At 33.1% G+C, this 22,596-nt stretch overlaps 2 protein-coding genes across 5 annotated transcripts in view; both read right to left on the bottom strand.

Moving 5' to 3' along the window:
- Window positions 1-290: 290 nt before the first annotated feature.
- On the bottom strand, window positions 291-2,518 carry LOC126720340 (myb family transcription factor IPN2). Of its 2 annotated transcripts, none has more exons than XM_050422675.1 (6): window positions 2,195-2,518; window positions 1,989-2,065; window positions 1,772-1,838; window positions 1,590-1,656; window positions 1,313-1,355; window positions 291-1,218 (listed from the first exon to the last, which is right to left on the bottom strand). In XM_050422675.1, the coding sequence occupies exons 1-6, from the start codon at window positions 2,361-2,363 to the stop codon at window positions 565-567; spliced, it is 1,077 nt and encodes a 358-aa protein (XP_050278632.1). In that variant the 5' UTR covers window positions 2,364-2,518; the 3' UTR covers window positions 291-564. The 2 variants fall into 2 exon arrangements, with proteins under 2 accessions (XP_050278632.1, XP_050278633.1); XM_050422676.1 differs by having other exon boundaries at window positions 1,781-1,838; window positions 2,195-2,517.
- An 8,827-nt stretch (window positions 2,519-11,345) lies between these two features.
- Window positions 11,346-22,596, bottom strand: part of LOC126720341 (succinate-semialdehyde dehydrogenase, mitochondrial) — a 40,949-nt gene continuing 29,698 nt past the window's right edge. For all 3 annotated transcript variants that reach the window (XM_050422680.1, XM_050422678.1, XM_050422679.1), the window contains 14 exons: window positions 22,317-22,379; window positions 22,076-22,186; window positions 20,845-20,910; window positions 20,641-20,718; window positions 20,468-20,545; window positions 19,220-19,286; window positions 16,396-16,481; window positions 16,050-16,082; window positions 15,912-15,944; window positions 14,833-14,933; window positions 12,972-13,057; window positions 12,661-12,767; window positions 12,507-12,584; window positions 11,346-11,780 (listed from right to left, as the gene is read on the bottom strand). In XM_050422680.1, coding sequence (XP_050278637.1) covers window positions 11,742-11,780; window positions 12,507-12,584; window positions 12,661-12,767; window positions 12,972-13,057; window positions 14,833-14,933; window positions 15,912-15,944; window positions 16,050-16,082; window positions 16,396-16,481; window positions 19,220-19,286; window positions 20,468-20,545; window positions 20,641-20,718; window positions 20,845-20,910; window positions 22,076-22,186; window positions 22,317-22,379 — 1,026 coding nt within the window. In that variant the 3' untranslated portion in view covers window positions 11,346-11,741. The remainder of the gene's footprint in view (window positions 11,781-12,506; window positions 12,585-12,660; window positions 12,768-12,971; window positions 13,058-14,832; window positions 14,934-15,911; window positions 15,945-16,049; window positions 16,083-16,395; window positions 16,482-19,219; window positions 19,287-20,467; window positions 20,546-20,640; window positions 20,719-20,844; window positions 20,911-22,075; window positions 22,187-22,316; window positions 22,380-22,596) is intronic.

Consider the following 22,596-nt stretch of genomic DNA (forward strand, 5'->3'; position numbering starts at 1 on the left):
CCAATATTCTTGTATCATCATGACCTCTACAAAACTTTACCACCAAAACTGATGGCATTTTAATGCATGGTGAGTTTTTTCCACAGGAATTTCTGAAGAAAAGTTCTTAAGTGCTTAATGGAGACACGGGATGTTCCATGCTAATTGGCCTGATAAAAGTAGGAGAAAATAACCAATGTGATTATAAGAAAAGAATAAACTTTATTACTCCCATTTGTTACTCACACACAGATGCATGCTAGTGTCTGTAGCATCAATTAATGGAATGTCAAATAATTGTCAATAGGCCATAATAAAATGGTACCTCCCTAAATCAATAAGCTATGAGGTATATTGGAGTAAGAAGCATCAAGAACTTACTCACCTTGTTCACAATAAAGTACCAATGTACTAGTTAGAATTTAGAACAATAACAACTTATAAGATCATTTGCCATGCAAGGCATTATACCATAGTCTTTAAGTGGAAACCCTAACTCAACTGCTAAATTTTAAAGACCCAAAACCCTAGATCTCAAACCCTTAATATTAAGTCACTTACATCTAATAAGAAATGATTTACATTTTACCCAAATGGTGAATTTCTTCCTTGTGTCATGGAGCCAGTGTTGATCATAGGGTTCATCCTGTCTGTTGGAAGTGGCCCTCTTCGCGGTGATGGCCTTTCAAGCTTTACAGATTCAAATTTCTTTTCATCACTCTGGAGTACTGGCTTTGTTTCATAAATGTCTGAAATGTTATCCATGTCTGAGCTTCTATCCATTGATGGTGGTGAAATCTGAATTTGATCACCTTTGAAAGGATCATCTTGTGGCCCAAGGCAAGATGGGGCTGATCCCAAATCTTGTAGCCTAAGATCATCAGACCAAATTAAGGGACTCTTGCCACTACCACCATAAGGGCTAGCCCTCTTCTTGCCAAGACAAATACTATCATTATTTCCCATCATTAATCCATCAAGCGGTGGCCTATCCATGTGTTGAAGATCAAGTTGGTCACCTCCATATATGTTAAGGTCTTGAAAAGATGGAAAGTTAAGAGGTGAACCAAAATCCTTCATTGCTGATGATCCCATGTCACCAAGGCCTTGAGTTCCAATACTCTTATAGCTTGCAGATGGCATGCTATTTTCTCCAGCAAGGGTTTGACAAGCTTTCTCCAATATACTTTGCATATATTTTCCTTGAGCTTCAATCCTCAGCTGAAGGTGTCTTTGCACCTGCCATATGTACCCAAATCCATATAGGATACTTGTACAAATTTTATGAAGAAATGAAAAGTAGATGAGATAATTAATTAAGCTGTTCTGTTACCTCTAATTGCTCATGAAGTCTTCTTTGCACCTCCATTTGCATCCTAATTGCATCAACCATGTGTGAGTTACTGTTATATACAGTTTCACACATACAATCCACAAGAAAACCCAAACCCCATACCCCAAATCAAAATACAAATTTCGGTGATTCATTTTATGATTAAATTAAAATTTTTAAAAATCAAAATAACAAAAAAAACAAAAATACTTCTCTAGCTATTGGTTTAATTTAATCTTTTATTATGTTACCAAAAATAGAAAAATATAATACATACTCGTTCATACTACGGGCCATGATGCTGGATGAAGACGCAGTATTTCTTTGAAGTTCAAGAGCTGAAGCTGCCATGGAAAACAAACAAAATTTAGCCATGTCATGTAGGTTATAATTAGTATATAAAGAAACATGTCATGCTCCCAAAAATAATAATAAAGAAACCCTAGAAAGAAGAGTCACCTCTCATACCATCCTTAATTGTGTGATCATTGAATTCCTTGTGGGGTTGCTTCCCAAGCCTGAATTTCTAATCAAGTAGAAGAAAAAGAATAAAAAGAACATAAAAGGGAAAAGAAAAATAGATAGAGAAGTGTCAAGCTATCTAAAAATCAGGAACAACAAAAAGGTGTGCAGTTAGAAAAAGCAAAAGAAGCTTGAAATATTGTTGTATTCAAACCTGGAGGTGGCTCTTGAGGTGGTAAAGGGTGAGACCCTTCACACCCATAACTCTCATGATGGTTTTTGGAGTGGCCTCTACAGATTCAGACAAAGAAAAGAGGCAAAACAAAGCAATAGAATTAATTAATACAAGGAAAAGTTATTAAATACAATAATATAGAATGAAAACAAAATTGGAAAGAAAGCATGGGAAAGAATAAGTACTATCTGGCCCTCCAAGCTGAGTAACAGCATCAACAAATCGTTCATGGAGTTCCACAGTCCACCTGAGTCGAGGCTTAGGATCTGTAGTGAGGACAAGACCAGAGTCACCCTGAACACACATGGGTCTGTCATGGGAATTCATAGTTGAGGGCTTCTTGTGTTGGAACATTCTCTCTCTCTGAGGGGCTCTGAGAATACCAAGAGATTCAAGAACAAATGCGATGCAAATAGGGAAGAATAGGGTGCGCTTTTGAAGAAGATGGCGGGTGGCTTTGGCTTCTCTCAACTAGAAAGCACAAGGGGGACAGACAAAGCTAGCTTATCTTGCATAAAAAGAAAAAGAAAAATAAAAAAATACAAACTATGTTTTAAAAATTGAAACTAAAGTGTAACTATTCTAAAATGCAGGCCTTCCTTTGCCAGATTCTCTCTCTCTCTCTCTCTCTCTCTCTCTCTCTCTCTCTCTCTCTCTCTCTCTCTCTCTCTCTCTCTCTCTCTCTCTCTCTCTCTCTCTCTCTCTCTCTCTCTCTCTCTCTCTCTCTCTCTCTCTCTCTCTCTCTCTCTCTCTCTCAAAGACTCAGATATACGAGTGATATTATAAATATATCTCGATATACTCTTTCAAAGACTCAGATATACAAGTGATACTATAAATATATACTATAAATTTTACCATCAAAGACTCAGATATACGAGTGATACTATAAATATATCTCGATATACTCTTTCAAAGACTTAAATATACAAGTGATACTATAAATATATACTATAAATTTTACCATATTACTTTTGCAAATTGATGTGTCAATAATCACAAAAAATTAGTGTTAGAGATATTATAAACTTTACAATATATAAACCTTACAAAGAAGTTATTTAAGCATTTATTTATTATATTGTTAAGATAACATCAATAGCATTCATTGTTATACCATCTCGTAAATTTTTTATGGTAAAATTAATAGGTGTTATAGCATTTTTTTAATAACAAAAAAGTGATTCTAATATTTATTTTTTGTATTACTGAAGTAAAATCAATCACATTTATTATCAATGTTACATCAATTTGGAAGACCTTTGTATTAAAATTAGTAATAATTTTAATATTTTCAGAAAATATTTCTAATTATATGAGAGAGAGAATCTTTATTTATTTATTTATATTTTGGGATGAAATAGAGAATCTTTATATTGTCGTGTGTCAGTATTTATGTAATGTGAGAGTAGTATATCTTTTGTTATCACCAAAAGAGGACTATATCTTTAGTAGTGTATTCTTCTACACCATGTGACACTTTTTTCGCATGAAGCTATGAGTGAGAGAGAGCCTCATGCAATCATGATGATGGGCAATATATATGTAGCACTTTACCCTTCTTTTTTTTGTGGAACCATATGCTCTTTCACGCATTAAAACATAATAAATCTCTCGCTATAGCTATAAGCTAGGCCATCACTTATTTCGACATATCCTTCTGTGTTTTCGTAGTACGACCCCTTTTTAGTTTAATTATTGTGAACCCCATTAACCTATCGGCTATCATGGCTAGAACGCAAAGACATGCTTTATGTCATTACCAATAAAAAGGTTTTCATGATGCTTGACATAAAAATTTCATGTTTAACAGATTCGCTAACTATATATTGGATTCAATGGCATTGTCATGTTTCTCATGTGGATTTGATCTGTAAGAGTACTTAGTTTTCTTTTCTTCTTTTTGTCTTTTATTTTTTATTTTTTTAATCTCATGTTATAGCTCTCATTAGTATATAATTACTCTTTGTTTGGTGGGGTTTTTTTTAGGGCCTTTTAACTTTTAAAATCAAGAAGTTTATATAATTATTCTTGATTTGCAAACCAAAACTATTTAAGTTCTTAAAAAATTTTGTGAAGCCAGCTTCTCTTATTTTGATGAGAAGCTGCAATATTGTGCTCCCAACTAGGCCTTTTATAGTTGTCTTATATATCATTAAAAAGTATTTATTTAATACTTTTTTTATCTTGTGCTCCAGCCTCCCAAGCTACTGTCCAAAAAAATAAAGGGAAAAAATTATTAAGTCCTTCGTAACATATAATTTAAATGCCATTGTATTTGTGACACTTTAATTAGATATACTAAGTAACTGATATAAATACAAACTTAGGGCAAAGCTTCTCGTAATACAAACCCAAGTTATCATAGAAAAGAAAAATATAAATATAATCGGAAGGAGAAACAAAAGTCACAAATTTCTGTTGTAGAGCATTCGCACGGCAATGTTGTAGTTGGCTTCATGATAACGATGCTTAATCTTCACAGACGGAATTACTATCAGAAGGTTCCTACAATCCATAATAAGAGGTGCATGAAAAATACTACTACATGGAGGGCCATCAATCCAATCTACTAGCTGCCACTTTTGAATCAATATCAATTTTCACAACTAAAAGATTCAAATTAACACACATTATAAGAAAATCTCTAAGGGTCCATAGTTTCCGCATCTAGCTACACTAGTTGTATAATCTTTTTTTAGGTTGATACACTTAATTTTTTCAAGTAAAATCCATTTCTTGACTTAATTAATGTGTAGTGTGATAATTATGAATTAGATTCTCTTTATTTTAAGTGAAATAGATTCAGATCAAATGGAGGGAATCCTGATCCTTCCCAAATGAGATTTAAAGCATATATATAGTACCACCTTATTCATGACCATCTAGTTAGGTCACAGTGATGCTATATTGTTCACCCTTTCATGCGCATTTGAGATCTAATTTCAACTTATGTCAAAAGTTGAAATTACTGTACGTGACCTAACTAGATAATCATATATAAGACATAATTTCCTGTCCCTCTCTAAGGTATAACCACGAAAAAATTTTGATTTTCATTATCTGAATTATATTATTTCTCAATGATTTTAGTACCTTTTTAGTTAACGAATTGACATTGTCATTTTCCATGATCTTCTCTTGTGCCAAATGTATTAAAGCTAAGAGAAATTATACATAATAAAGCATTGAGTTAGAAGATTAATGATCAAAATGTAAATTTCCTTCGATGGATAAGAAAAGCACTAAAAAACAACATGATATGGAACTCCAACTTTAGGGTTTGTGGTTCGTAACATTTTGGAAATTGAACATCAATGCATAAAGGATTTTCGGATGTGGAGCTTTTGATGACAGGAGGGGGACCTTCTACTTCTAAAGCTTGTTGGGGCTCATTCCCTTATCACTTTTGTGGAATTGAAGATTGTCCTCCCTGGCATTCCTACTTCCTTCCAAACCGTAACAAACAAAAAAGCTAAAATAGAGTCAAACCCATAAATAGATACAGGGTCCCACACTAATAGTTTAAAAAGTAAATCAGGATATTTAAGAACAATATATGCAAGAACAATGTTAGAGAAAATAAAAATCACCAATTTTTTCACAACTTAACAATGTCATGTTAAGTTATTATGTAATGGTATAATTTTTATAAGAATCCATCACGGTTATCATTTTTATAAAGAAAATATCAGACTTATAAATTATTTTACATCATTTTTTACAAATTACTGATGTGGTGAGTGATTATTGATAAATAAAAAAATAATGTTAGTGATGAACCCAAATTAATAACTAGTAAAAATTGACCACATCAACAATTTGTAAAAATATTATAAAATAGTTTGGATTGGTAACATTTCTCATTTTATAATACAATAGCTAAAAAAATTGTTATACCAAATATATTATACATACAAAGCTCTCTCTTTCTCTCTCTTATGTAAAGCCCATGCAAAGATGAAGCATGTCAAAGCTAGAGATATCATATAATGCATGCTATTCATCCAAATCCAAAATGGAATAGATGCTTTCTTCTTTGACAATTAAAGGAAGATTCTTCTCCCAAAACTCTAAAAAACCCTCAATTTTGCTCAACACTATACTCCTATTATACCTTCAATCAAATTACGTGAAAAAGTTTGACCCACCTATAGCATAGAAAATTTTAACTAGGTCCCACTTAACAGTCCACAAATCAAGCCAATGCTTGCTTGACAGGTCAAAAATCAAGCTATCTAGTTTGAGACAATATCCAATTTATTAGCTGATTTGAGCTCTAGAATGCCTTCGCTCTCACCGACCCTTAGCTTACAATATGAAATGCTTTTGTTTGTTTATTTCTGCACCACTCTATTCTAAAAATAAGAAGAGAAAAAGAAGAAAAAAAAAAGGGAAAAAAAATATATACTATATATTTAGACTAATTTGTGAGATTCCTTTTTCGACTACTTGCGCCACAATGGCTCCCTTTATAATATATTGAAGCAAAGTTAGGGTTTAACTTTTAGTTCAATAAGTGTCAAAGCTAAAACCCAGGTGGAAAAGTGAGTTAGCTTAGTATTAAGGGCATGTTTGCTTGAAATTTAAGCATCTTTATGTTCTCTAGAATTATTCTCCAAAATGAATATATTCCTTTAGGGTGAATTAGTGGGACCCCATGTTTTATGTCCAATTTGAATACTTTGCGAAGCTTCTCTCTTTTTCTATCTAGTTCTTCCCCCAAAGATTTGATAGGGTGGTGCACCGTCCATTTCTTTGTTGAAGAAACTGTGATTACTATATATTAAGATTGAATTTGTGTGATTGGATGATTATTAAGCAATTAAAGAGATTGATGAGAGAGCATGGTGATAACGATGGTGATGGCTGAGGATCCTCAAAGTCACATTGTAGTGGGGAATATATGACATTCCTTTGTCATATTCAGATCTTTTTCAGATGGGATGTTAGATTGAAATGCACATACTGAGGCAGCTCAGAACTCGGACTATAGCTACAAGACCTATATACACCTTTAAACTTGTTTTTCTTTTCATTTTTTTTTTTTTAATTTTTGCACAATAATATCATATAAAAATTGTGTCGTACATGTTATGATTGTATCAAGCAAATGTCATCTCCTTTTTTTTCCTTTGTATATATATATATATATATATATTGTATTTTTACCATGTGATCAAGTCATTCTGTCTATTTATTTTACACCCTTAAGACTTTTATTTTATCCTGACTAAGAAAATATATATTTCTCCCACAAAAATGTGTTGCAATAAAATTATGGTAAATTAAAATATCCTTTCTTGAAGTTTAAATAAAGTTTATGAAAATAGAATTTAGCTTACTTCCAATACTTTTTTAACTAAAGATCTCATTTTATTTTAAATACACAATAGCAAGCAGTAATGGGTATTAATCTCCACCTTTTATTTAGTTAGTTGGTGATGTGACAATTTCTCATTAAAATAAAATAAAATTTCAGTTAAAAAAAATATTAGAGGTAAACTAAATCCATAAAAATATACTTTAAAAAAAAAAAGGCCACTTATTTTATAAAAAGACACTATATTCCTTGAGGTTTTGATTTAAATAATAAATAACTCCGATCATTTATGCCTATTACAAATTGAATCAAAATACATATTTTCAAACTATATTCTCATAAAAAAAAAAAAATAATAACTTCAAAATAAAGCCTACTAACCATAGTGGCTATTATAACTAAAAATAAATAAAAACCTCCAGGAACTAAGTGTTATTTTTAAAAATATGATGGAGTTTCCAACATTTTTTCAAACCTCAAGGGTAAGTGTAATTCTATTGCCAATTTTTCAAGAAATCCAATTAAAAATCTATTACTAAAAGTTTCTAAAAATTTAAAAGGATTTTCATTATTTAGTTTAAACTATTTGATCATCTACCATATTTTGTATTACTAAAAGTGGACCTTACATGTTATGTTTTCACTACGTGGTTCAAGAAAATATTACATAATTTGTTTTAGGTAAAACCCTATAATCAAAGCTATAAAATATTTAAAATATTACTCCGATTAAGACTCAACAATCAAAAGTTTCTTGATTTTTAATATTTTGAGAAATTTAAAAGAAGTTTTATTATTTGATTTTAAAATATTTTAATATCTATTTTTAACCTTTTGTTTTGGTAAAAAAAAAAAAAATTGATTTCTTATACGAAATGCTCTCACCACAAAAGTTTAAAATAATTTTTTATTTTTTTACTATTTCCTTTATCCTTCAATTTTAATTATATTATTGAAGTCTATATTTTTTTAGATTAAATATTTATTCTTTATAAAGCTGAGTACTTTTTGGACATAATCTAGTTACTTAGAATTTTTAACCATAAAAACCTAACATATTTAGAAATATCAAAGTTTATTAGAGTGGCATATTGTAATTGGTATATGATAAAGGAATGTCGGTGTGATAGGTCTATTTGCTTCAATCATAACTTTCTATTTTAACAAGTTGTAATGGAGAGAGAGAGAGAGAGAGAGAGAGAGAGAGAGAGAGAGAGAGAGAGAGAGAGAGAGAGAGGTGGTGTACATAATTAATAAATTTGTTTTTTAAAAAAAAAAAAAAAAAAAAAAAAAAAAAAAAAAAAAAAAAAAACATTGCTCATAGCCGAATGTTACTTTGCAATTGAGTCCCGGCCCAACTTCAAATCAGATAATAAGAGCCTGTTTGGTCAACAAAATTTGATCACTCAATTTCCATCACTCATCACTTATCACTCATCACTCATCACTCATCACTTATCACTCAATTTTTCACATCCGTTTGCCTTCATCACTCAGTTTCCATCACTCACTATTTTTCACACTATTTGGGGGGCCCACGCCTGTCACGGTGCAGCTTTTTTTTTTTTTTTTCAATACCCAGAAACCAAAACCCAGTGAAAAAAAAAAAAAAAAAAACCAGTGAAGAAGACCGAACCCAATGAAAAAAAAAAAAAAAACCAGTGAAGACCGAACCCAGTGAAGAAGAAAGGGAAAAAAAAAAGTCAGTTGGTCAAAAGTTGCTGCTGAGTGGGTCCCTCATGTGTGTTTAATTACAAAAATACTATTGAGTTATGAGTTATGGAAACTGAAAACAGCCAAAAGGTGTTTTCAGTTTCCATAACTCATAACTCAAAAATCAAATAATTAAGTGATAGAAACAAAAAATTGAAAACTGAGTTATGACTTGCCAAACAAACTTTTTTTTTTTAGAATTAAGATGGGTCCCACCATTTTTTAGAATTGAGTTATGAAAACTGAGAATTGAGTGATGAGAATTGCCAATCCAAATAGCTCCTAAAGTTCCAAGATTTGACTGTGCTGTCAAGTCTGAGAGCCCAAAAGAGCAATTTATTTAGCCTAATCATTTAGCAAAAATAAAAATTTTATTTAGTCTAATCAAAGGCCTAGGATGAGTTTGGTAGGGCTTCAGATTTTCAAAACATAAAAAACTGCGACAATTGTGAGAAAACCCACTTCACAAAAAGCAATGGAAAAGAGCATTTTGAAACGGGCAACAGTGCAACTTCTGCTCTTTAAAAACTAAAACACCCTTGTGAAATTTAATCAAGTTGAAATTCTACTTTTGTCATTTTAATGTGAACAAGATGCAATCATGGAAGCAAGAAACTATAATATTCATCATGGATAAACAAAACATAGCCATAAGGCATAAGATGAGTCATTCTAGAGCCTCACAGTTCTGCAAAGATTGCAATATTCATGGTTAACCAAAAGATAGCCATATGTCATAAGCCGAGTCATTCCAAAGCTATCAATCTTGTAACACAAAGTTTAGAGACAAAAAATAAAAAATAAAAAATCACAACTATCAAGATGAGCAAATTGTTATTAGTAAGTGAACAAATTATATAAATTATGGGTCTAGATAGGAACCAATAAAAACTTATCAACTCAACTGTTTTGAAAAAATATTGTTGATAACATTACTCATCTTACAAAGGCTGCATTTGAGCCATTTCAATTCTTCTAGGGTTGGTCTTTCCCTAAACTTATGCTTTAAATATATGGATAAATTGCATATACTATCTCTATGATATACCTTTACAACATAGAGCTCTCACTTTCTTTGTTTTGCTAGACTTACACCTCCCCTATGTTACCGCCACCAACTGCTGATGATAAAGGATTGAAAAAAAAACAAACAAACAAAAGAGTTTTACTCGAGTCTTGACATTTTTTTGTTATATTTTTAATTTTCTCAATTAATCCTAATTTAGGTTTCTGATTGTTTGTGCACTTGTAAGCTTTAATGTAGAATGGTTTTTTTTTTTTTTTTTTGGCAGGGGAGGAAAGTTTCATAAAATAAAATACATGGTAACTATATCTTAAGAGTATCATTTGCCCATTTTATATTTATATAAATTATTCAATTCGATGGTAGAATATCAATCTTATGAGGCTAAAGGTGGAGCTTTGACTTTTTGATGGGTTATAGACTAATATAACTCGTGGCATTTGAGATCTTTCATTATTTAGACAATAGTCACAATATGCAATATGGAAAAACAGTGGCGTTTGATACATAATTTGAAATTTGTACTCACACTGCTCTTACATTTCACACCATGGTTACTGGTTAATGCATTCCTACTCAACTGCAAATGGCAATTGGATTGGACATTGAAGAAAAGCATGTAGCATCACTTCATCTTCATTTTCGCCAAGAGGCTGGGAAAGTATCAGCCCTTAGTGATAATAAGATTGATACCTATATTGTGTATCAAGGTTGGAACAACATTGAGTGTATTAGTGCTACTCAACTTACATTTGAGTCCCACCTTTGTAAAAGTCCTGGGAAGTGAATCAAAACCAGCTGCCAACACTTGGACCAGTAATTTCAATGCTTGAACTAACCTCAACCAAGCTACAAGACCATTGCCCCTACACAACCTTTTTCCACCCATGTTTTGTTGGTGGGATTCGGTTAGTACATTACAAAAGTAATGATTACAAATTCATTTACAAGAGCCTGCTTTATGTTTCTAAAATATTCCCTGCTGGATCTGTGTGCCTGTAATCGCAAAGACAAAGTGGCAAATGGTGCAATGCGAGGATGTAGCAAGTACAAAAGCTACATTTATTCTTCTTCTTTTTTTTTGGGGGGGGGGGGGGGGGGGGGGGGGGGGGTGTTGTTGGTTACCAAATTCAAATTTCATAAGAAAACGAGGAGCATTTCTCCTCCAAACCTCCCTAACAGGAGGAAGAGAGGAATTAATACAACACAGACAACTTACAATGGGCCGCAAACTTAGCTAAAGCATGAACTACAGAGTCTAACTCCCCTTTAAAAGTAGATAACATTCACTTGTAATTTACTTAAACGGGTTAACACACAAGATTCACATGTTTATTTTGCCAAAACTCAATTGTGCAGCCAAAACTGTTTTATTGACAAGATATAAAAATGCACCGGTATTTGCGGGAAGGTAATATTGTCAACCAACCTTCAAGAAAAGAGTGGGGTTAACAATATTGACCACCAATGTATAATTTAACTCAACTTAATCCTTGACAAGCCTACGCTTATTTTAGATACATGCATAGTATTTAAATCTTGCTCATCTTTTACTGTTGATATTGCACTGTTCCTGCAGGCTGTCTGCAACTTAAGCTTAACAGCAGCAGTGTCACTGTCAAGGCTCCAACATGTGCTACATTGACAACAGTCCAAGCAGAGCCCTTTCATATTAATTGCTGTTCATATTCCCCAAGCACACATATTTCATCTGAAACCATTGTATGGAAAGATGTATCAAAATGACAGCACAGATATAAGCAGATTGATATATGGTCATTAGTGACTTCCATAAAGGAACAAAACTTTTGAGCCAATATGGAAAATGTATTTAATAAGTAGATAATTCAAGAACTTCAGCAGATTGAAAAGCAAGGGAAAATTACATGCAATTGCCCCATTGTAGTGTTGTTTTCAAAGGGCTGTTCCCGGATTAGGTAATTACAAAGAGATGCCTTACTGACAACAGCTATCCTAAATTATATAATTTAAAAAGTCAATACTGCCCTCAAATAAATTAAGTATATCTAGCAACCCATCAAAGGAAAGATTGAAGTGTTGTTGGCAGTTTTAGATTATTGTTTGAAGTCTTGAATTCCAACTTCTGATTTTGAAGAAATTCCTTACTTGACAGACAGCATGAAAATTAGTAAACAGAAGCAACATACATAAAGATGCATATTTATTTCAATATTTGTTACTGTTAAATAGAAAATTATTCCCATAAATCAGATTGTCGATCAAAAAATTATTTGATAAGTAGCAAATTATTGAGAACCTAATTGAATAGTAGTAAATGGTGGACACACACAACATGAAGAGAAGATTCCCTCTCCCCTTCCCCCCCCCCCCCCCCCCTCTTTTTTTCTATTCTGACGACAAAAATAAAAACAAAAAAACAAAAAGAGTTGCATTAGGACATTGTCAGTAAGCTTACTTCCAGGTATTCGTCCATCCCATACTTGGAACCTTCCCTTCCAAGACCGGACTGCTTGACACCTCCAAATGGAGCAACCTGCATTTGAACATACTTGTGACAAGCTAGCTACAATAATTTCTTAATCTGTTGGTGGGTGCAGGATGAAACCAACCTCTGTAGAAATTATGCCTTCATTGATACCAACAAGTCCATATTCAAGAGCCTCAGACACACGCCACGAACGTTGTATGCTGTTTGTAAATATGTAAGCAGCCAAACCTACGAAAGTATAGAGGAAAACAATCAACCACGAAACTGAATAGTGAAGAAATAACAAAAAATTGAATCAATATGGAATAACTTAAGCAGAAATGTAACGCAAATGAGTTTTAATTGACCAAGGAAAAGAGAGAGAGAGAGCAGGATATTTTGTATGTTTTGAATTTCTTGCATTAAAATATAAATCAGGTCCAGAAAAAGAACCTGCATTGGTGTCATTAGCAAGGCGAATAGCTTCTTCCTCTGTTTTAAACAGCAATAAGGGTGCCACAGGTCCAAATACTTCCTCTCTGACACATGACAAACAGCTTAAGCACATAAAAACTAACATACAAAAATTCATCCAGTTAAAAGAACTAAGAAAAATATTTTAAAGCACATAACAAGCCAATACTTTTCACTTAAATACGCTGTTCGGTCCTAAAGTTTACCAGAGCAATTTTAGTCATTTAAGTTTAAATATTAGGGACTAAAAATGATCACTTTAAGTTTGTTAAGGACTAAAACTGATCACTTTAATATTTAGGAACTAAAATCACTCATCGGCTAAAATTTGGGACCGACAATGTATTTTGTCCTTTTATTTCTTCAAACCCAGGAGTATCCCCAATCACACAAACAATCTAGACTTAGGAGTTGAACTCATTACCGCTGACACCATAGCAGTGCAAGCAGTCTACACTCTACAACCAGCTCAATTCGTTCAGAACCCAGTAATTAGTGTACTGAGACATAAGTATACATGCCCCACTCACATCAGTCAATTATTCACAGTTGATACCAAAAAAATGCAAGCAGAATTTTTTTTTTTCAGTAAAAAAGAAACTTTGTTTAAATTTTTCTTAAAATAAAAAATAACAGATTACTGATCATCAAATTCCAAGTCCAAGGTGTATTGTGGGGAAAAAAAAAACTTTGCCAAACAAAACATAAAATATGCCTACAAAAATAAAATAAAATAAAAATTTATCTAAAAAAATTTATTTATTAATTAACTAAATTGCAGTATCCATGTCATGTCTTAATTTTTCAAGAATTGTCGTATCACCGTGTTCCATGTCATGTCCATGTCTCTGATTCTCACCAAAACAAAAGGGGGAAACAAGGATTTTGTAAAACATGGACAATTAAGTCCAGCTTGCTCACTCAATTTCACTTTTTGATCGCTTTATGCAAAATCAAGGATAACACTCCTAAATGAGAGAAGTTCTACTAGCAACAACGAAACGACTCCAAATTCTAATGATTAGTCTTGACACAATTCATGAACAACTCAAAGCTAAACAAAGTTAGCAGTTTGGTTTTCACCTAAATTCCTAGCCATGTTTAGGTAAATTGGGTTCACCCATCTTATGCATATTGAATAGCTCATATTTGGGATAACTTTCCAAACCCATAATTGACCTGCATTTGACACAAATAATTACCCCCTTTGACAATATAATGATTCAACCCAATATGGCAAACAACGAGATTAACGTTATAATACTACTTTTTCAACTACATCTTTCATGGCAATATTTTAAGATGTTGAGTTTGCATTATAACAAAAGGGAGTGTAAGTGGTCTAATATTCTAAATAAAACGTTTGACAAAACAAATTAAACTTGTTAGTTTCATGTTAGATCAATAGGTAACCCGAGTGAACCAAACTTATTTCACACCAACCATGTCGGCCATGCCATGTCATGTTACTTGTACAACCTTTGAATTCCGTAAAGGTTTGACATTCTGAGAAAATAAACAGATCATGTTCAAGACTTCAAGTTCACACACTTATTTGTGTTCTTGCCTCTCAAATTTTTTCATTTTTCTTTTTCTTCTGACATCATGTTCGAATTGAATTGTTTTTTTAGAGACATGTTCAAGTTGCCTCTTGAAACTTGTCCATGACAATTAAAAGGAATGACACCCATATGTGGAATATAATGGCCCAGCTACTGTTGAGGTCACAGTATAAAACATTAATATGCACACAAGAATAAGTGCAATATCATATCCGTGACTAAAAAAAAGTCAAATGTAGAACAACAAATGTAAAAAATTTTAAAAGAAAACCATTCACCTTGATAGGAGCATGTCGCTCTTGACATCACCAATAACTGTAGGCTCATAAAAAGTCATACCAAGACTATGTCTTTTACCTCCGAGTAGGACTTTTGCTCCCTTCAAATAAAATCATAATTTATAAGAGTAGCATTATTTCTTAACAAGAAAAGTTCTATTGACTGTCATTTTGTGAGCTATGCCAAATACATTTAAAATTGCAATATCAAGCAAAAAGGAAAATGAAAGGTACATATTATTTGATTTCATTCAATATTCATTACAACCACCTTCAATATGGGAACAATTTTTTTTTTTTTTTTTTTAATCTTCAGGTATTAAAGCAAAGTGTGTGTGTGTGTGTGTGTGTGTGTGTGTGAGAGAGAGAGAGAGAGAGAGAGAGAGAGAGAAGAGGGAAATAAGATAAATGTCAGAATAATAACCGCATTGTGAATGTCATATTCCTGAGAATTACCAACCAACTTCCTGTGCCAAACATCAAAGATGTGACTCACGACTGACTTCCACTTTTACACTTTGTGGTGGTCCACAAGTGGACTTCATGATTGACTCAATATAATGACTCCATGCACATTATGTACTGCACATAATTGAGAAGATTATTCAATTGATAAAACACTAACATATAGCCCTATTTTACAGCCAAAGGATAAATAACCATCTACATCATAAATCCTTATGTCAGGTTGAACCCCAAATCTCCACATTTAAAAGGAGAAGTACCACTAAACTACAAGGCCATGATAACAACATGTAGACTTATTGGAGAGATTTGCGACTCTAATATGAAACAAAAAGAAAAAATGAAACAGCACTCAGTACACAGGTAGTGTACAAGCAGTGCATCAAAACTAAAGAAAATATATATTGGAGAGATTTGCAGCTCTAAAATCAATTAAAGATTTACTAGCCATGGTGTCAAGCGTCTAAGATGCATGGAGAATAGTACCCAAGGAAGCATCCTTCTTTAGTAGGTACTCAATGATGTTAAGATAATCATATAACATAATGCCGATAAGAAGTTACAACCTCCAAATCAGCAATTACTAATTCAACAGAATAACTGAGTAAACAAACCTTTGAGATTGCATCTTTAATAAATGATTCAACCTGCAAGGAAAATTTAAAAGGCACCAAGATAGAAGTTGATGTCAGTAACTGCAAGATCACAACATAATGCACATTATAAACTGGAAAAATTGAAAGCAAACATACCTTCTGTACTGCAGCTTCATTGATTAAAGGACCCTGTGAGGAAATGAATAGTTAATTCCAAATCTGATTACATCTCATTGGGGAGAAATAGAGGGGAAGATAAAAGAAGTTTAAGAGTAGCCCCTAAAAGCCTTCATTTCTATATGTATGGGTGAATGGAACATCATCTCCAATTTTCAAAACAAGTCATATGATATAGAAAATAAAAGAGATCGATGTGAAATGTTACAAACAAATGAGACGGTATCTCTTTTATAATTTTGTGACTCTAAAGAAAGCATGAAGAATAAAGTAGCTTCAGAAATGGGGGGACCACAACTGTGACACGGAATGTACAAATGCCTACCTGGGCCACACCCTCAATGAAGCCATCACCAACTTGGAGATTCTGGACAGCTTTTGAAAAAGCATTTGCAAATTTCTCATAGATACCTGCAAAGAAAATCTATTAATTGTGCAAATGGGAGGATAAAAAAGGCTTATTTGGAAGGAATATACCAGAAACTTCTAAAAAATCCAGACAGATGAACCAGTTCAGACCATGTAGTGAAATTTTTTATTGATGAATCAAACATTTTTTTTTTATTTTGAACATAGGGAACCTTTCTAAAGAAGAGTCCTTTGGATTCGCCTCTAGCCAGTAAAACCTACGAGCTCCAACCCACCAGAACCAGTTGTTGAGTAATTCAGGGGCATTCACCCCTGACGAAATAAGCAATTTATGCTCATGACCAGGAGCAAATGAATCAAACTTTTTTTATATTAATATTATTGATGTATCAAACTATACCTTAACATTTGCATGCATTAGAAAAAGAATCAAGTAATTAATGTGAGTCCATATATATATATATATATATATATATAATATATCCACATCTCTAGGTATAATTCATCTTGCTTATTGGGAGTTCATAAGGCCTTAGAGGGTCCGAAACCAAATCAAGAATATAGTAAAAAGACAAAACAGCCTTTCCAAGGTAATTTAATAGTCATGACATACTTCTTAAGAATTCTTACAATTTGGAAGTTAGACTCTATAGGACAAAATAAACATAAAATAATATTAAATGTTATGACCACCCCAAACTTCCAGTCTTATTCATCTCAAGTCAAACCTTAGCAGATCCAAACTAAGCCCTTGAGCTGCTAAGCTGCTATCATTACTGTTAAATTATCAATTGTCCCAAAAGCTTAAACTATTGAGACATGGGAAATTTACATTTAACCACATACTTCTAACACTCCCCCTCATGTGTAGACCAAAACTACCTTTTAATAGGTGAAGCTCAACACATGAAATTTAAATGGGAGGTAGAGTGGAGGAGACAGGGATCGAACTCAAGACCTCCCGCTCTAATACCATGTTAAATTAACAATTGTTCCAAAAGTTTAAGTTATTGAGATATGATAAATTTAATCATTTAACCATATACTTCTAACAATTACCTTACCCATGCAATCCAACCTTTTTTCCCTCTATTTAAAATCATATTGTTCCACTTGTTGACCTGAAATTTATACTCTAAATTATTTCACCAATATCTATCAGCTACTATGCTACTACTATAAACCAATAATCAACTAAGATAGGATGCTTTACATACTAAATTACCTGAGGGGGGTTTCAGCTCCATACTAAATCCTATAATTTGAATCTTACTTTCCAAAATTCAAATCACAATTTCACTCATTAAAACTCCTTTAAGCCTTACACAAACTGCAGATTTCTTTATTGAAATTTTACTCAAGAACTTGAATGACATTATTTGTCTGTTTGGGAATAACTTATCTAGCTTTTTGCTGAAAGTATGTTTAAAGTATACTTGTACCTTGAAAAAAATTGAAAAAAGTGAGAAAAGATAGGAAAAAATGAGGTTTTAAAAAGCTATCCATAAAAGCTAAAAGCTAACGCTTAAAGCTGTTCCCAAACACACTCTATGAAACCTAAAAATTGCATTTGAATCATGAATCAACAAATGCGGTCTACAATTAGTATTATGTTCTCTGCCAAACGCGATATGTTTTAACAAACAACTAAAAAATAAAAAAGGAAAAAGAAGAATCTAATAAACAATACTCAATCAAGATACCAATGTGCATTTGGATAAGCATTTTTGGTAGCTTATTTAGCAAATAAGATAAATCAGCTGTCCAATTTTCTTTTTGTTATTGTGTATGTATTCAACAAGGTGATAGACACCACAGATCTCCAGAAAACAAGAGGGAGAGAAAGAAAATTCTTATTATTGACTTGTCTTTGAAAGAAAACCTTCCACGATTTTTACCCTTGTTCCTTGCCCCTACAGAAAGTAAAAGCTTATACATATAGACATTTAGAAGATTGAGTGTGCGTTTGGGATTGCTTAAAAAGCCAGCTTTTTTTTACTATGCAGCTTATTTTTGCAATTATTCATGAGTTTCATTGCACTTTTTGATATTATTCATGGGTCCACTGTACTATTTCAGCTACCTTTTAGCTTTATCTACAGTACTTTCAGCAAAAAAATTCCAGTTTCAGCTAAATAAGCTGTTCCCAAACAGACACGGAATCTATAACTTTGGAAACATTTGTCAAATATGTAGGTTGTTTGAGGCATAATCCATGAAATTCTCTTTGTTCATAATTTATAACACTTGAGCATAAAATCATGGGCTAATTGGGTCTGTTTAGTCATGTTTCTATCTTTGGGGGTCTTGGGTTCGTTGAGGGTGTTTGGTTCTGTTGGATTTGTATGTCTGTCAGGCCTGCAACAAGGAAGTGTTAAAACTAATCCCACCTTGGTTGGGCTTGAACTTAGTTATGGGTTGCCGTACTAGTTGGGCCTCTCTGCCTACTAGCAATTCCAACTCTCCCCCAAATCAGACTCCAAATGCAATTTGATGTCATTTCTTGTGCCAAGGACTATCCAATGCAGTAACAGGTATTAGCAAGTTCATTATATAATCTTTATAATTGTTATTAAAATGCAGCAAATGTTTAGTGCAAACATAGCACCAATGATTTGCTATATTGACGTATCTATACATCTATGTCTCCACAAACACTAAGAGTTCACTTACTATATCTAATACTGACAATCTACAAGCAGTCAAATTTAAGCTGAACAATACAATAGCATCAACCAGACAAATTAATATATCTGTAAAAGCAATATTTTCATCTATACCTTCTTGCACAAGAACTCTATTTGCACAAACACATGTTTGTCCACTATTACGGAACTTTGCTGCTAGCTGCAACAACAAATTGCATTGTTCAATAAATGAAATATCTAAAATAATTATATTCTGGAACAAAGAATGTAAAAGTAAAACAGAATAATAATATCAACTATCTATCCTTGTTTAAAGAAAAAGGGCAAGAATAGTTAATACTTAATAGTCACCTAAAGCATATAAAGTAAAGAGCAAGACTTAAGTACAGTATTTAAGTGTTATTCCTTAGGTTCCCCTTTTAAGATTCTGTCATATGGATTTTTCTCATGAGATGAAAGTGTATTAGCCACATGGCTGAATCTTATGAGAAGAACTTAAGGAACACCATCTAAGATACTGTACCTAAGTTTTTTCCTAAAATAAAATATAGTTATGCTAAATAGAATCTAACTACTGGCCAGAAGCTAAAACAATAAATTTCAGAAGACCAATATGATGGAAACAACATCACAAAAATGAACACATTTATGAAAATTACTACAGAAAGAGTAGTTAATTTATCACTGTGGTGGTTAAGCCATATACAAAGAGTTTCACCAATTTAAACGTCATTGACGGTCTTTTTCTTAAGAAATTATGCCCATTTCTTGAAGGAAAATAGAAAACAAAGAATCTCACTTGAGCATAAAACACACATGGGGGTGATATGCCATTCATGTCCAACTTATTGGCACAGCCAAACTCCTAATGTAGGGTTTACAAAAGCAGTGGACATTGCATTAATACAATTTCATATCTTGTATTTTTTAACTCTGGCAGCTTTAGAAACTTCTATTGTCTGAAGTATGTACTTAGTTGGACGCATTGTTGCACATGCACTAGCTTGAGGGCATGCAGAGCAGCCTAAAAAGGAATCAAGTATAATTTGCACCAGTAAAAAGGATATATCCTGCCCCAGAAGTGCCTAGATGGCCTTATGCAGCATCTCAGGTATATCTTATAGGTAAACAAACAAGACTGGTTTCATACTCACTCCAGATGCATATTAACTCATGCAATGATATCTAAGATGGAATCAACACCATTACAACCAGTGCCTAGATGGCTTTATGCAGCATCTCAGGTATATCTAATACTGTACATAAACAAACAACAATGGTTTCGTACTCACTCCAGATGCATATTAACTCATGTAATGATATCTAAGATGCAATCAACACCATTACAACCAGTATACATAAAAAATCACCCTAACTTACAGCTCCTTTTACTGCCACATCCAGGTCTGCATCATCAAAGACTATGCAGGGTGCATTGCCACCAAGTTCCAGAGATACCTAGAAAATTCAAAACAAAGGCCATTAGCCACATGGTGATTTCTAGCGCTTTCAACATTGTTAGCACATGCCCTCATTTCATATACTGTGCATACCCTTTTAACTGTCCCAGCAGCACCTGCCATCAACTTCTTTCCAACTGCTGTTGAACCCGTGAAAGTGATCTTTCTTACCTGAATACATTGAATACAACAAGAACACTTAATGTCACATCATTTTTATATCCTATTATCTAGAAGGATATTGCATGATAGTATCACATGGAGAGGAGATCAGGGCATATATTAAAGGTAAAAAACCTGTGTACTCGCAAGTAAAGCATCCCCAATATCAGCAGCATTTCCCATAACCACATTGACAACTCCCTAGACGATTAAGAAATCAGTATGCATTAGAAGCAAATGAAACTACAGAAGAACTATCAGTTGGTCAAGAAGAAGAAAAAAGAAAAAGCATCATAGTCTAAGCCACATTCTAGAAACTTGGGCTTAGGCCAACGCTTCAGATTCCTGAGACCAGCATCATTTTAATTAATGTATTTTAGTTTGAGATTTAAGGATGTCATGCTTCATGATTTTCCTATTGTAAGCTGAAAAAAAATTCACATATAGGACATGCCACCCACACAATTAGTTTGGCCCAAAAGCTCTATATCTTTTCTAATTTCTATATATAGTTTAGTCCTTGATGTATGTTTTTTTGGCCTAGGATAGGAATAGTGTTTTTTCAATGATTCAATTCTGGGAAAGCACCTTAGAGTATGTACAGTGAATTTTTTTCATTTTAGAGTAACATTTGAATGCCATTAATAATGGCAACCCAAACCAAATAAGTATCCAACATACACAAGCCAACTCAAAGACCAAGTAGGGGTAGAAGTACAGGCCGGGCTGGGTTAGGGTCAAGTTTGCACCTCAGATTGAGCCAGAGATGAGCACAGCCTACCCAAGTTTTATCCCTACTGGAAACATAAATAAGTATCTAAATGGAAACCACTATGATGCAGAACAACCAGAACAAAATGAAACAATAGAAAAATAAATGGATATGACCTAAGAATCAACACCTAAACCTAGCTTGGAGTCAGCACCAAATAGGGAAACCACTAGGAGTCAGCACCTAAAATGAACCTAGAGTCAACACTAGGGTGGACCTGGAGTTAGCACTAGACCAAAGAGAGACCAAATAACCATTTTTTTCATTTATCAAAATATCAACTATCTCCTCAAGGAGTACAATAGGTTGCTTATAAAGGATTGCTAAACCCTAGTTCTAATTGGCTAGGAAACCCTAAATGCCTTATTACAAAAATAACCTTGCATCCAAATTAAAATACTAATAGCCTAATAACTACAAGGACCTAAAATATAAAAATTCAATTGACTTGCAAACATAAATAATACTAAATAAAAATTTTCTTGCATCTCCCACATCAACAACACACTTTTTTTTTTATATAGATAATAGAAGTTTATTGACAAGAAAAGAAGCAATGTGTTCGCATGTATGCAGATAAATAAAAGAAATTACTGGTGGTATTCCGGCCTGAAGAGAGAGCTCAGCCGCTGCTAAAGCTGTGAGGGGTGTGAGTTCAGAGGGTTTTATGACTACTGTACAGCCACATGCAAGTGCAGGACCAACCTGATACAGGTGAGGCACAGAAAGGAGATTTTGAAAATGAAATTCAGTCATTAAAGTTATCGAATCCTAAAGCAATTTAAGGATATGCACCAGAGGATATTAGACTGTAATAATCCTAAATTAAGCACACCTTTCGAGTAATCATAGCCAAGGGAAAGTTCCAAGGTGTAATTGCACCAACAACACCTACAGGCTGCAAAATAAAACTTACAAATAATCTTAAATAAGAGATCAAATATAATAACTGGTAATAGGATATGCTTTAAAACATATCAAGAAATCTCCATAAAAAATATTATGTTAAAATTGTCAATCAAGAGCAAAATCATCAAAGGTCATCTTTCCAACCACCACCAGTACAAGAAGGTAATTCAAAGATGCAACAGTTCAGAAAAAGGACACTAAAGCAA

This window comes from Quercus robur, chromosome 4, assembly GCF_932294415.1.
Source record: "Quercus robur chromosome 4, dhQueRobu3.1, whole genome shotgun sequence".
NCBI classification, from domain to species: Eukaryota; Viridiplantae; Streptophyta; class Magnoliopsida; order Fagales; family Fagaceae; genus Quercus; species Quercus robur.

Excerpts from the sequence above, each read along its gene's own strand:
- LOC126720340 (XM_050422675.1), bottom strand. The coding sequence starts at position 2,363 with ATGTTCCAACACAAGAAGCCCTCAACTATGAATTCCCATGACAGACCC. Across the intron at positions 1,356-1,589 it reads ATGGCCCGTAGTATGAACGA|GATGCAAATGGAGGTGCAAA; the intron begins GTATGTATTATA and ends TGATGCAATTAG. Across the intron at positions 1,219-1,312 it reads GACTTCATGAGCAATTAGAG|GTGCAAAGACACCTTCAGCT; the intron begins GTAACAGAACAG and ends TACATATGGCAG.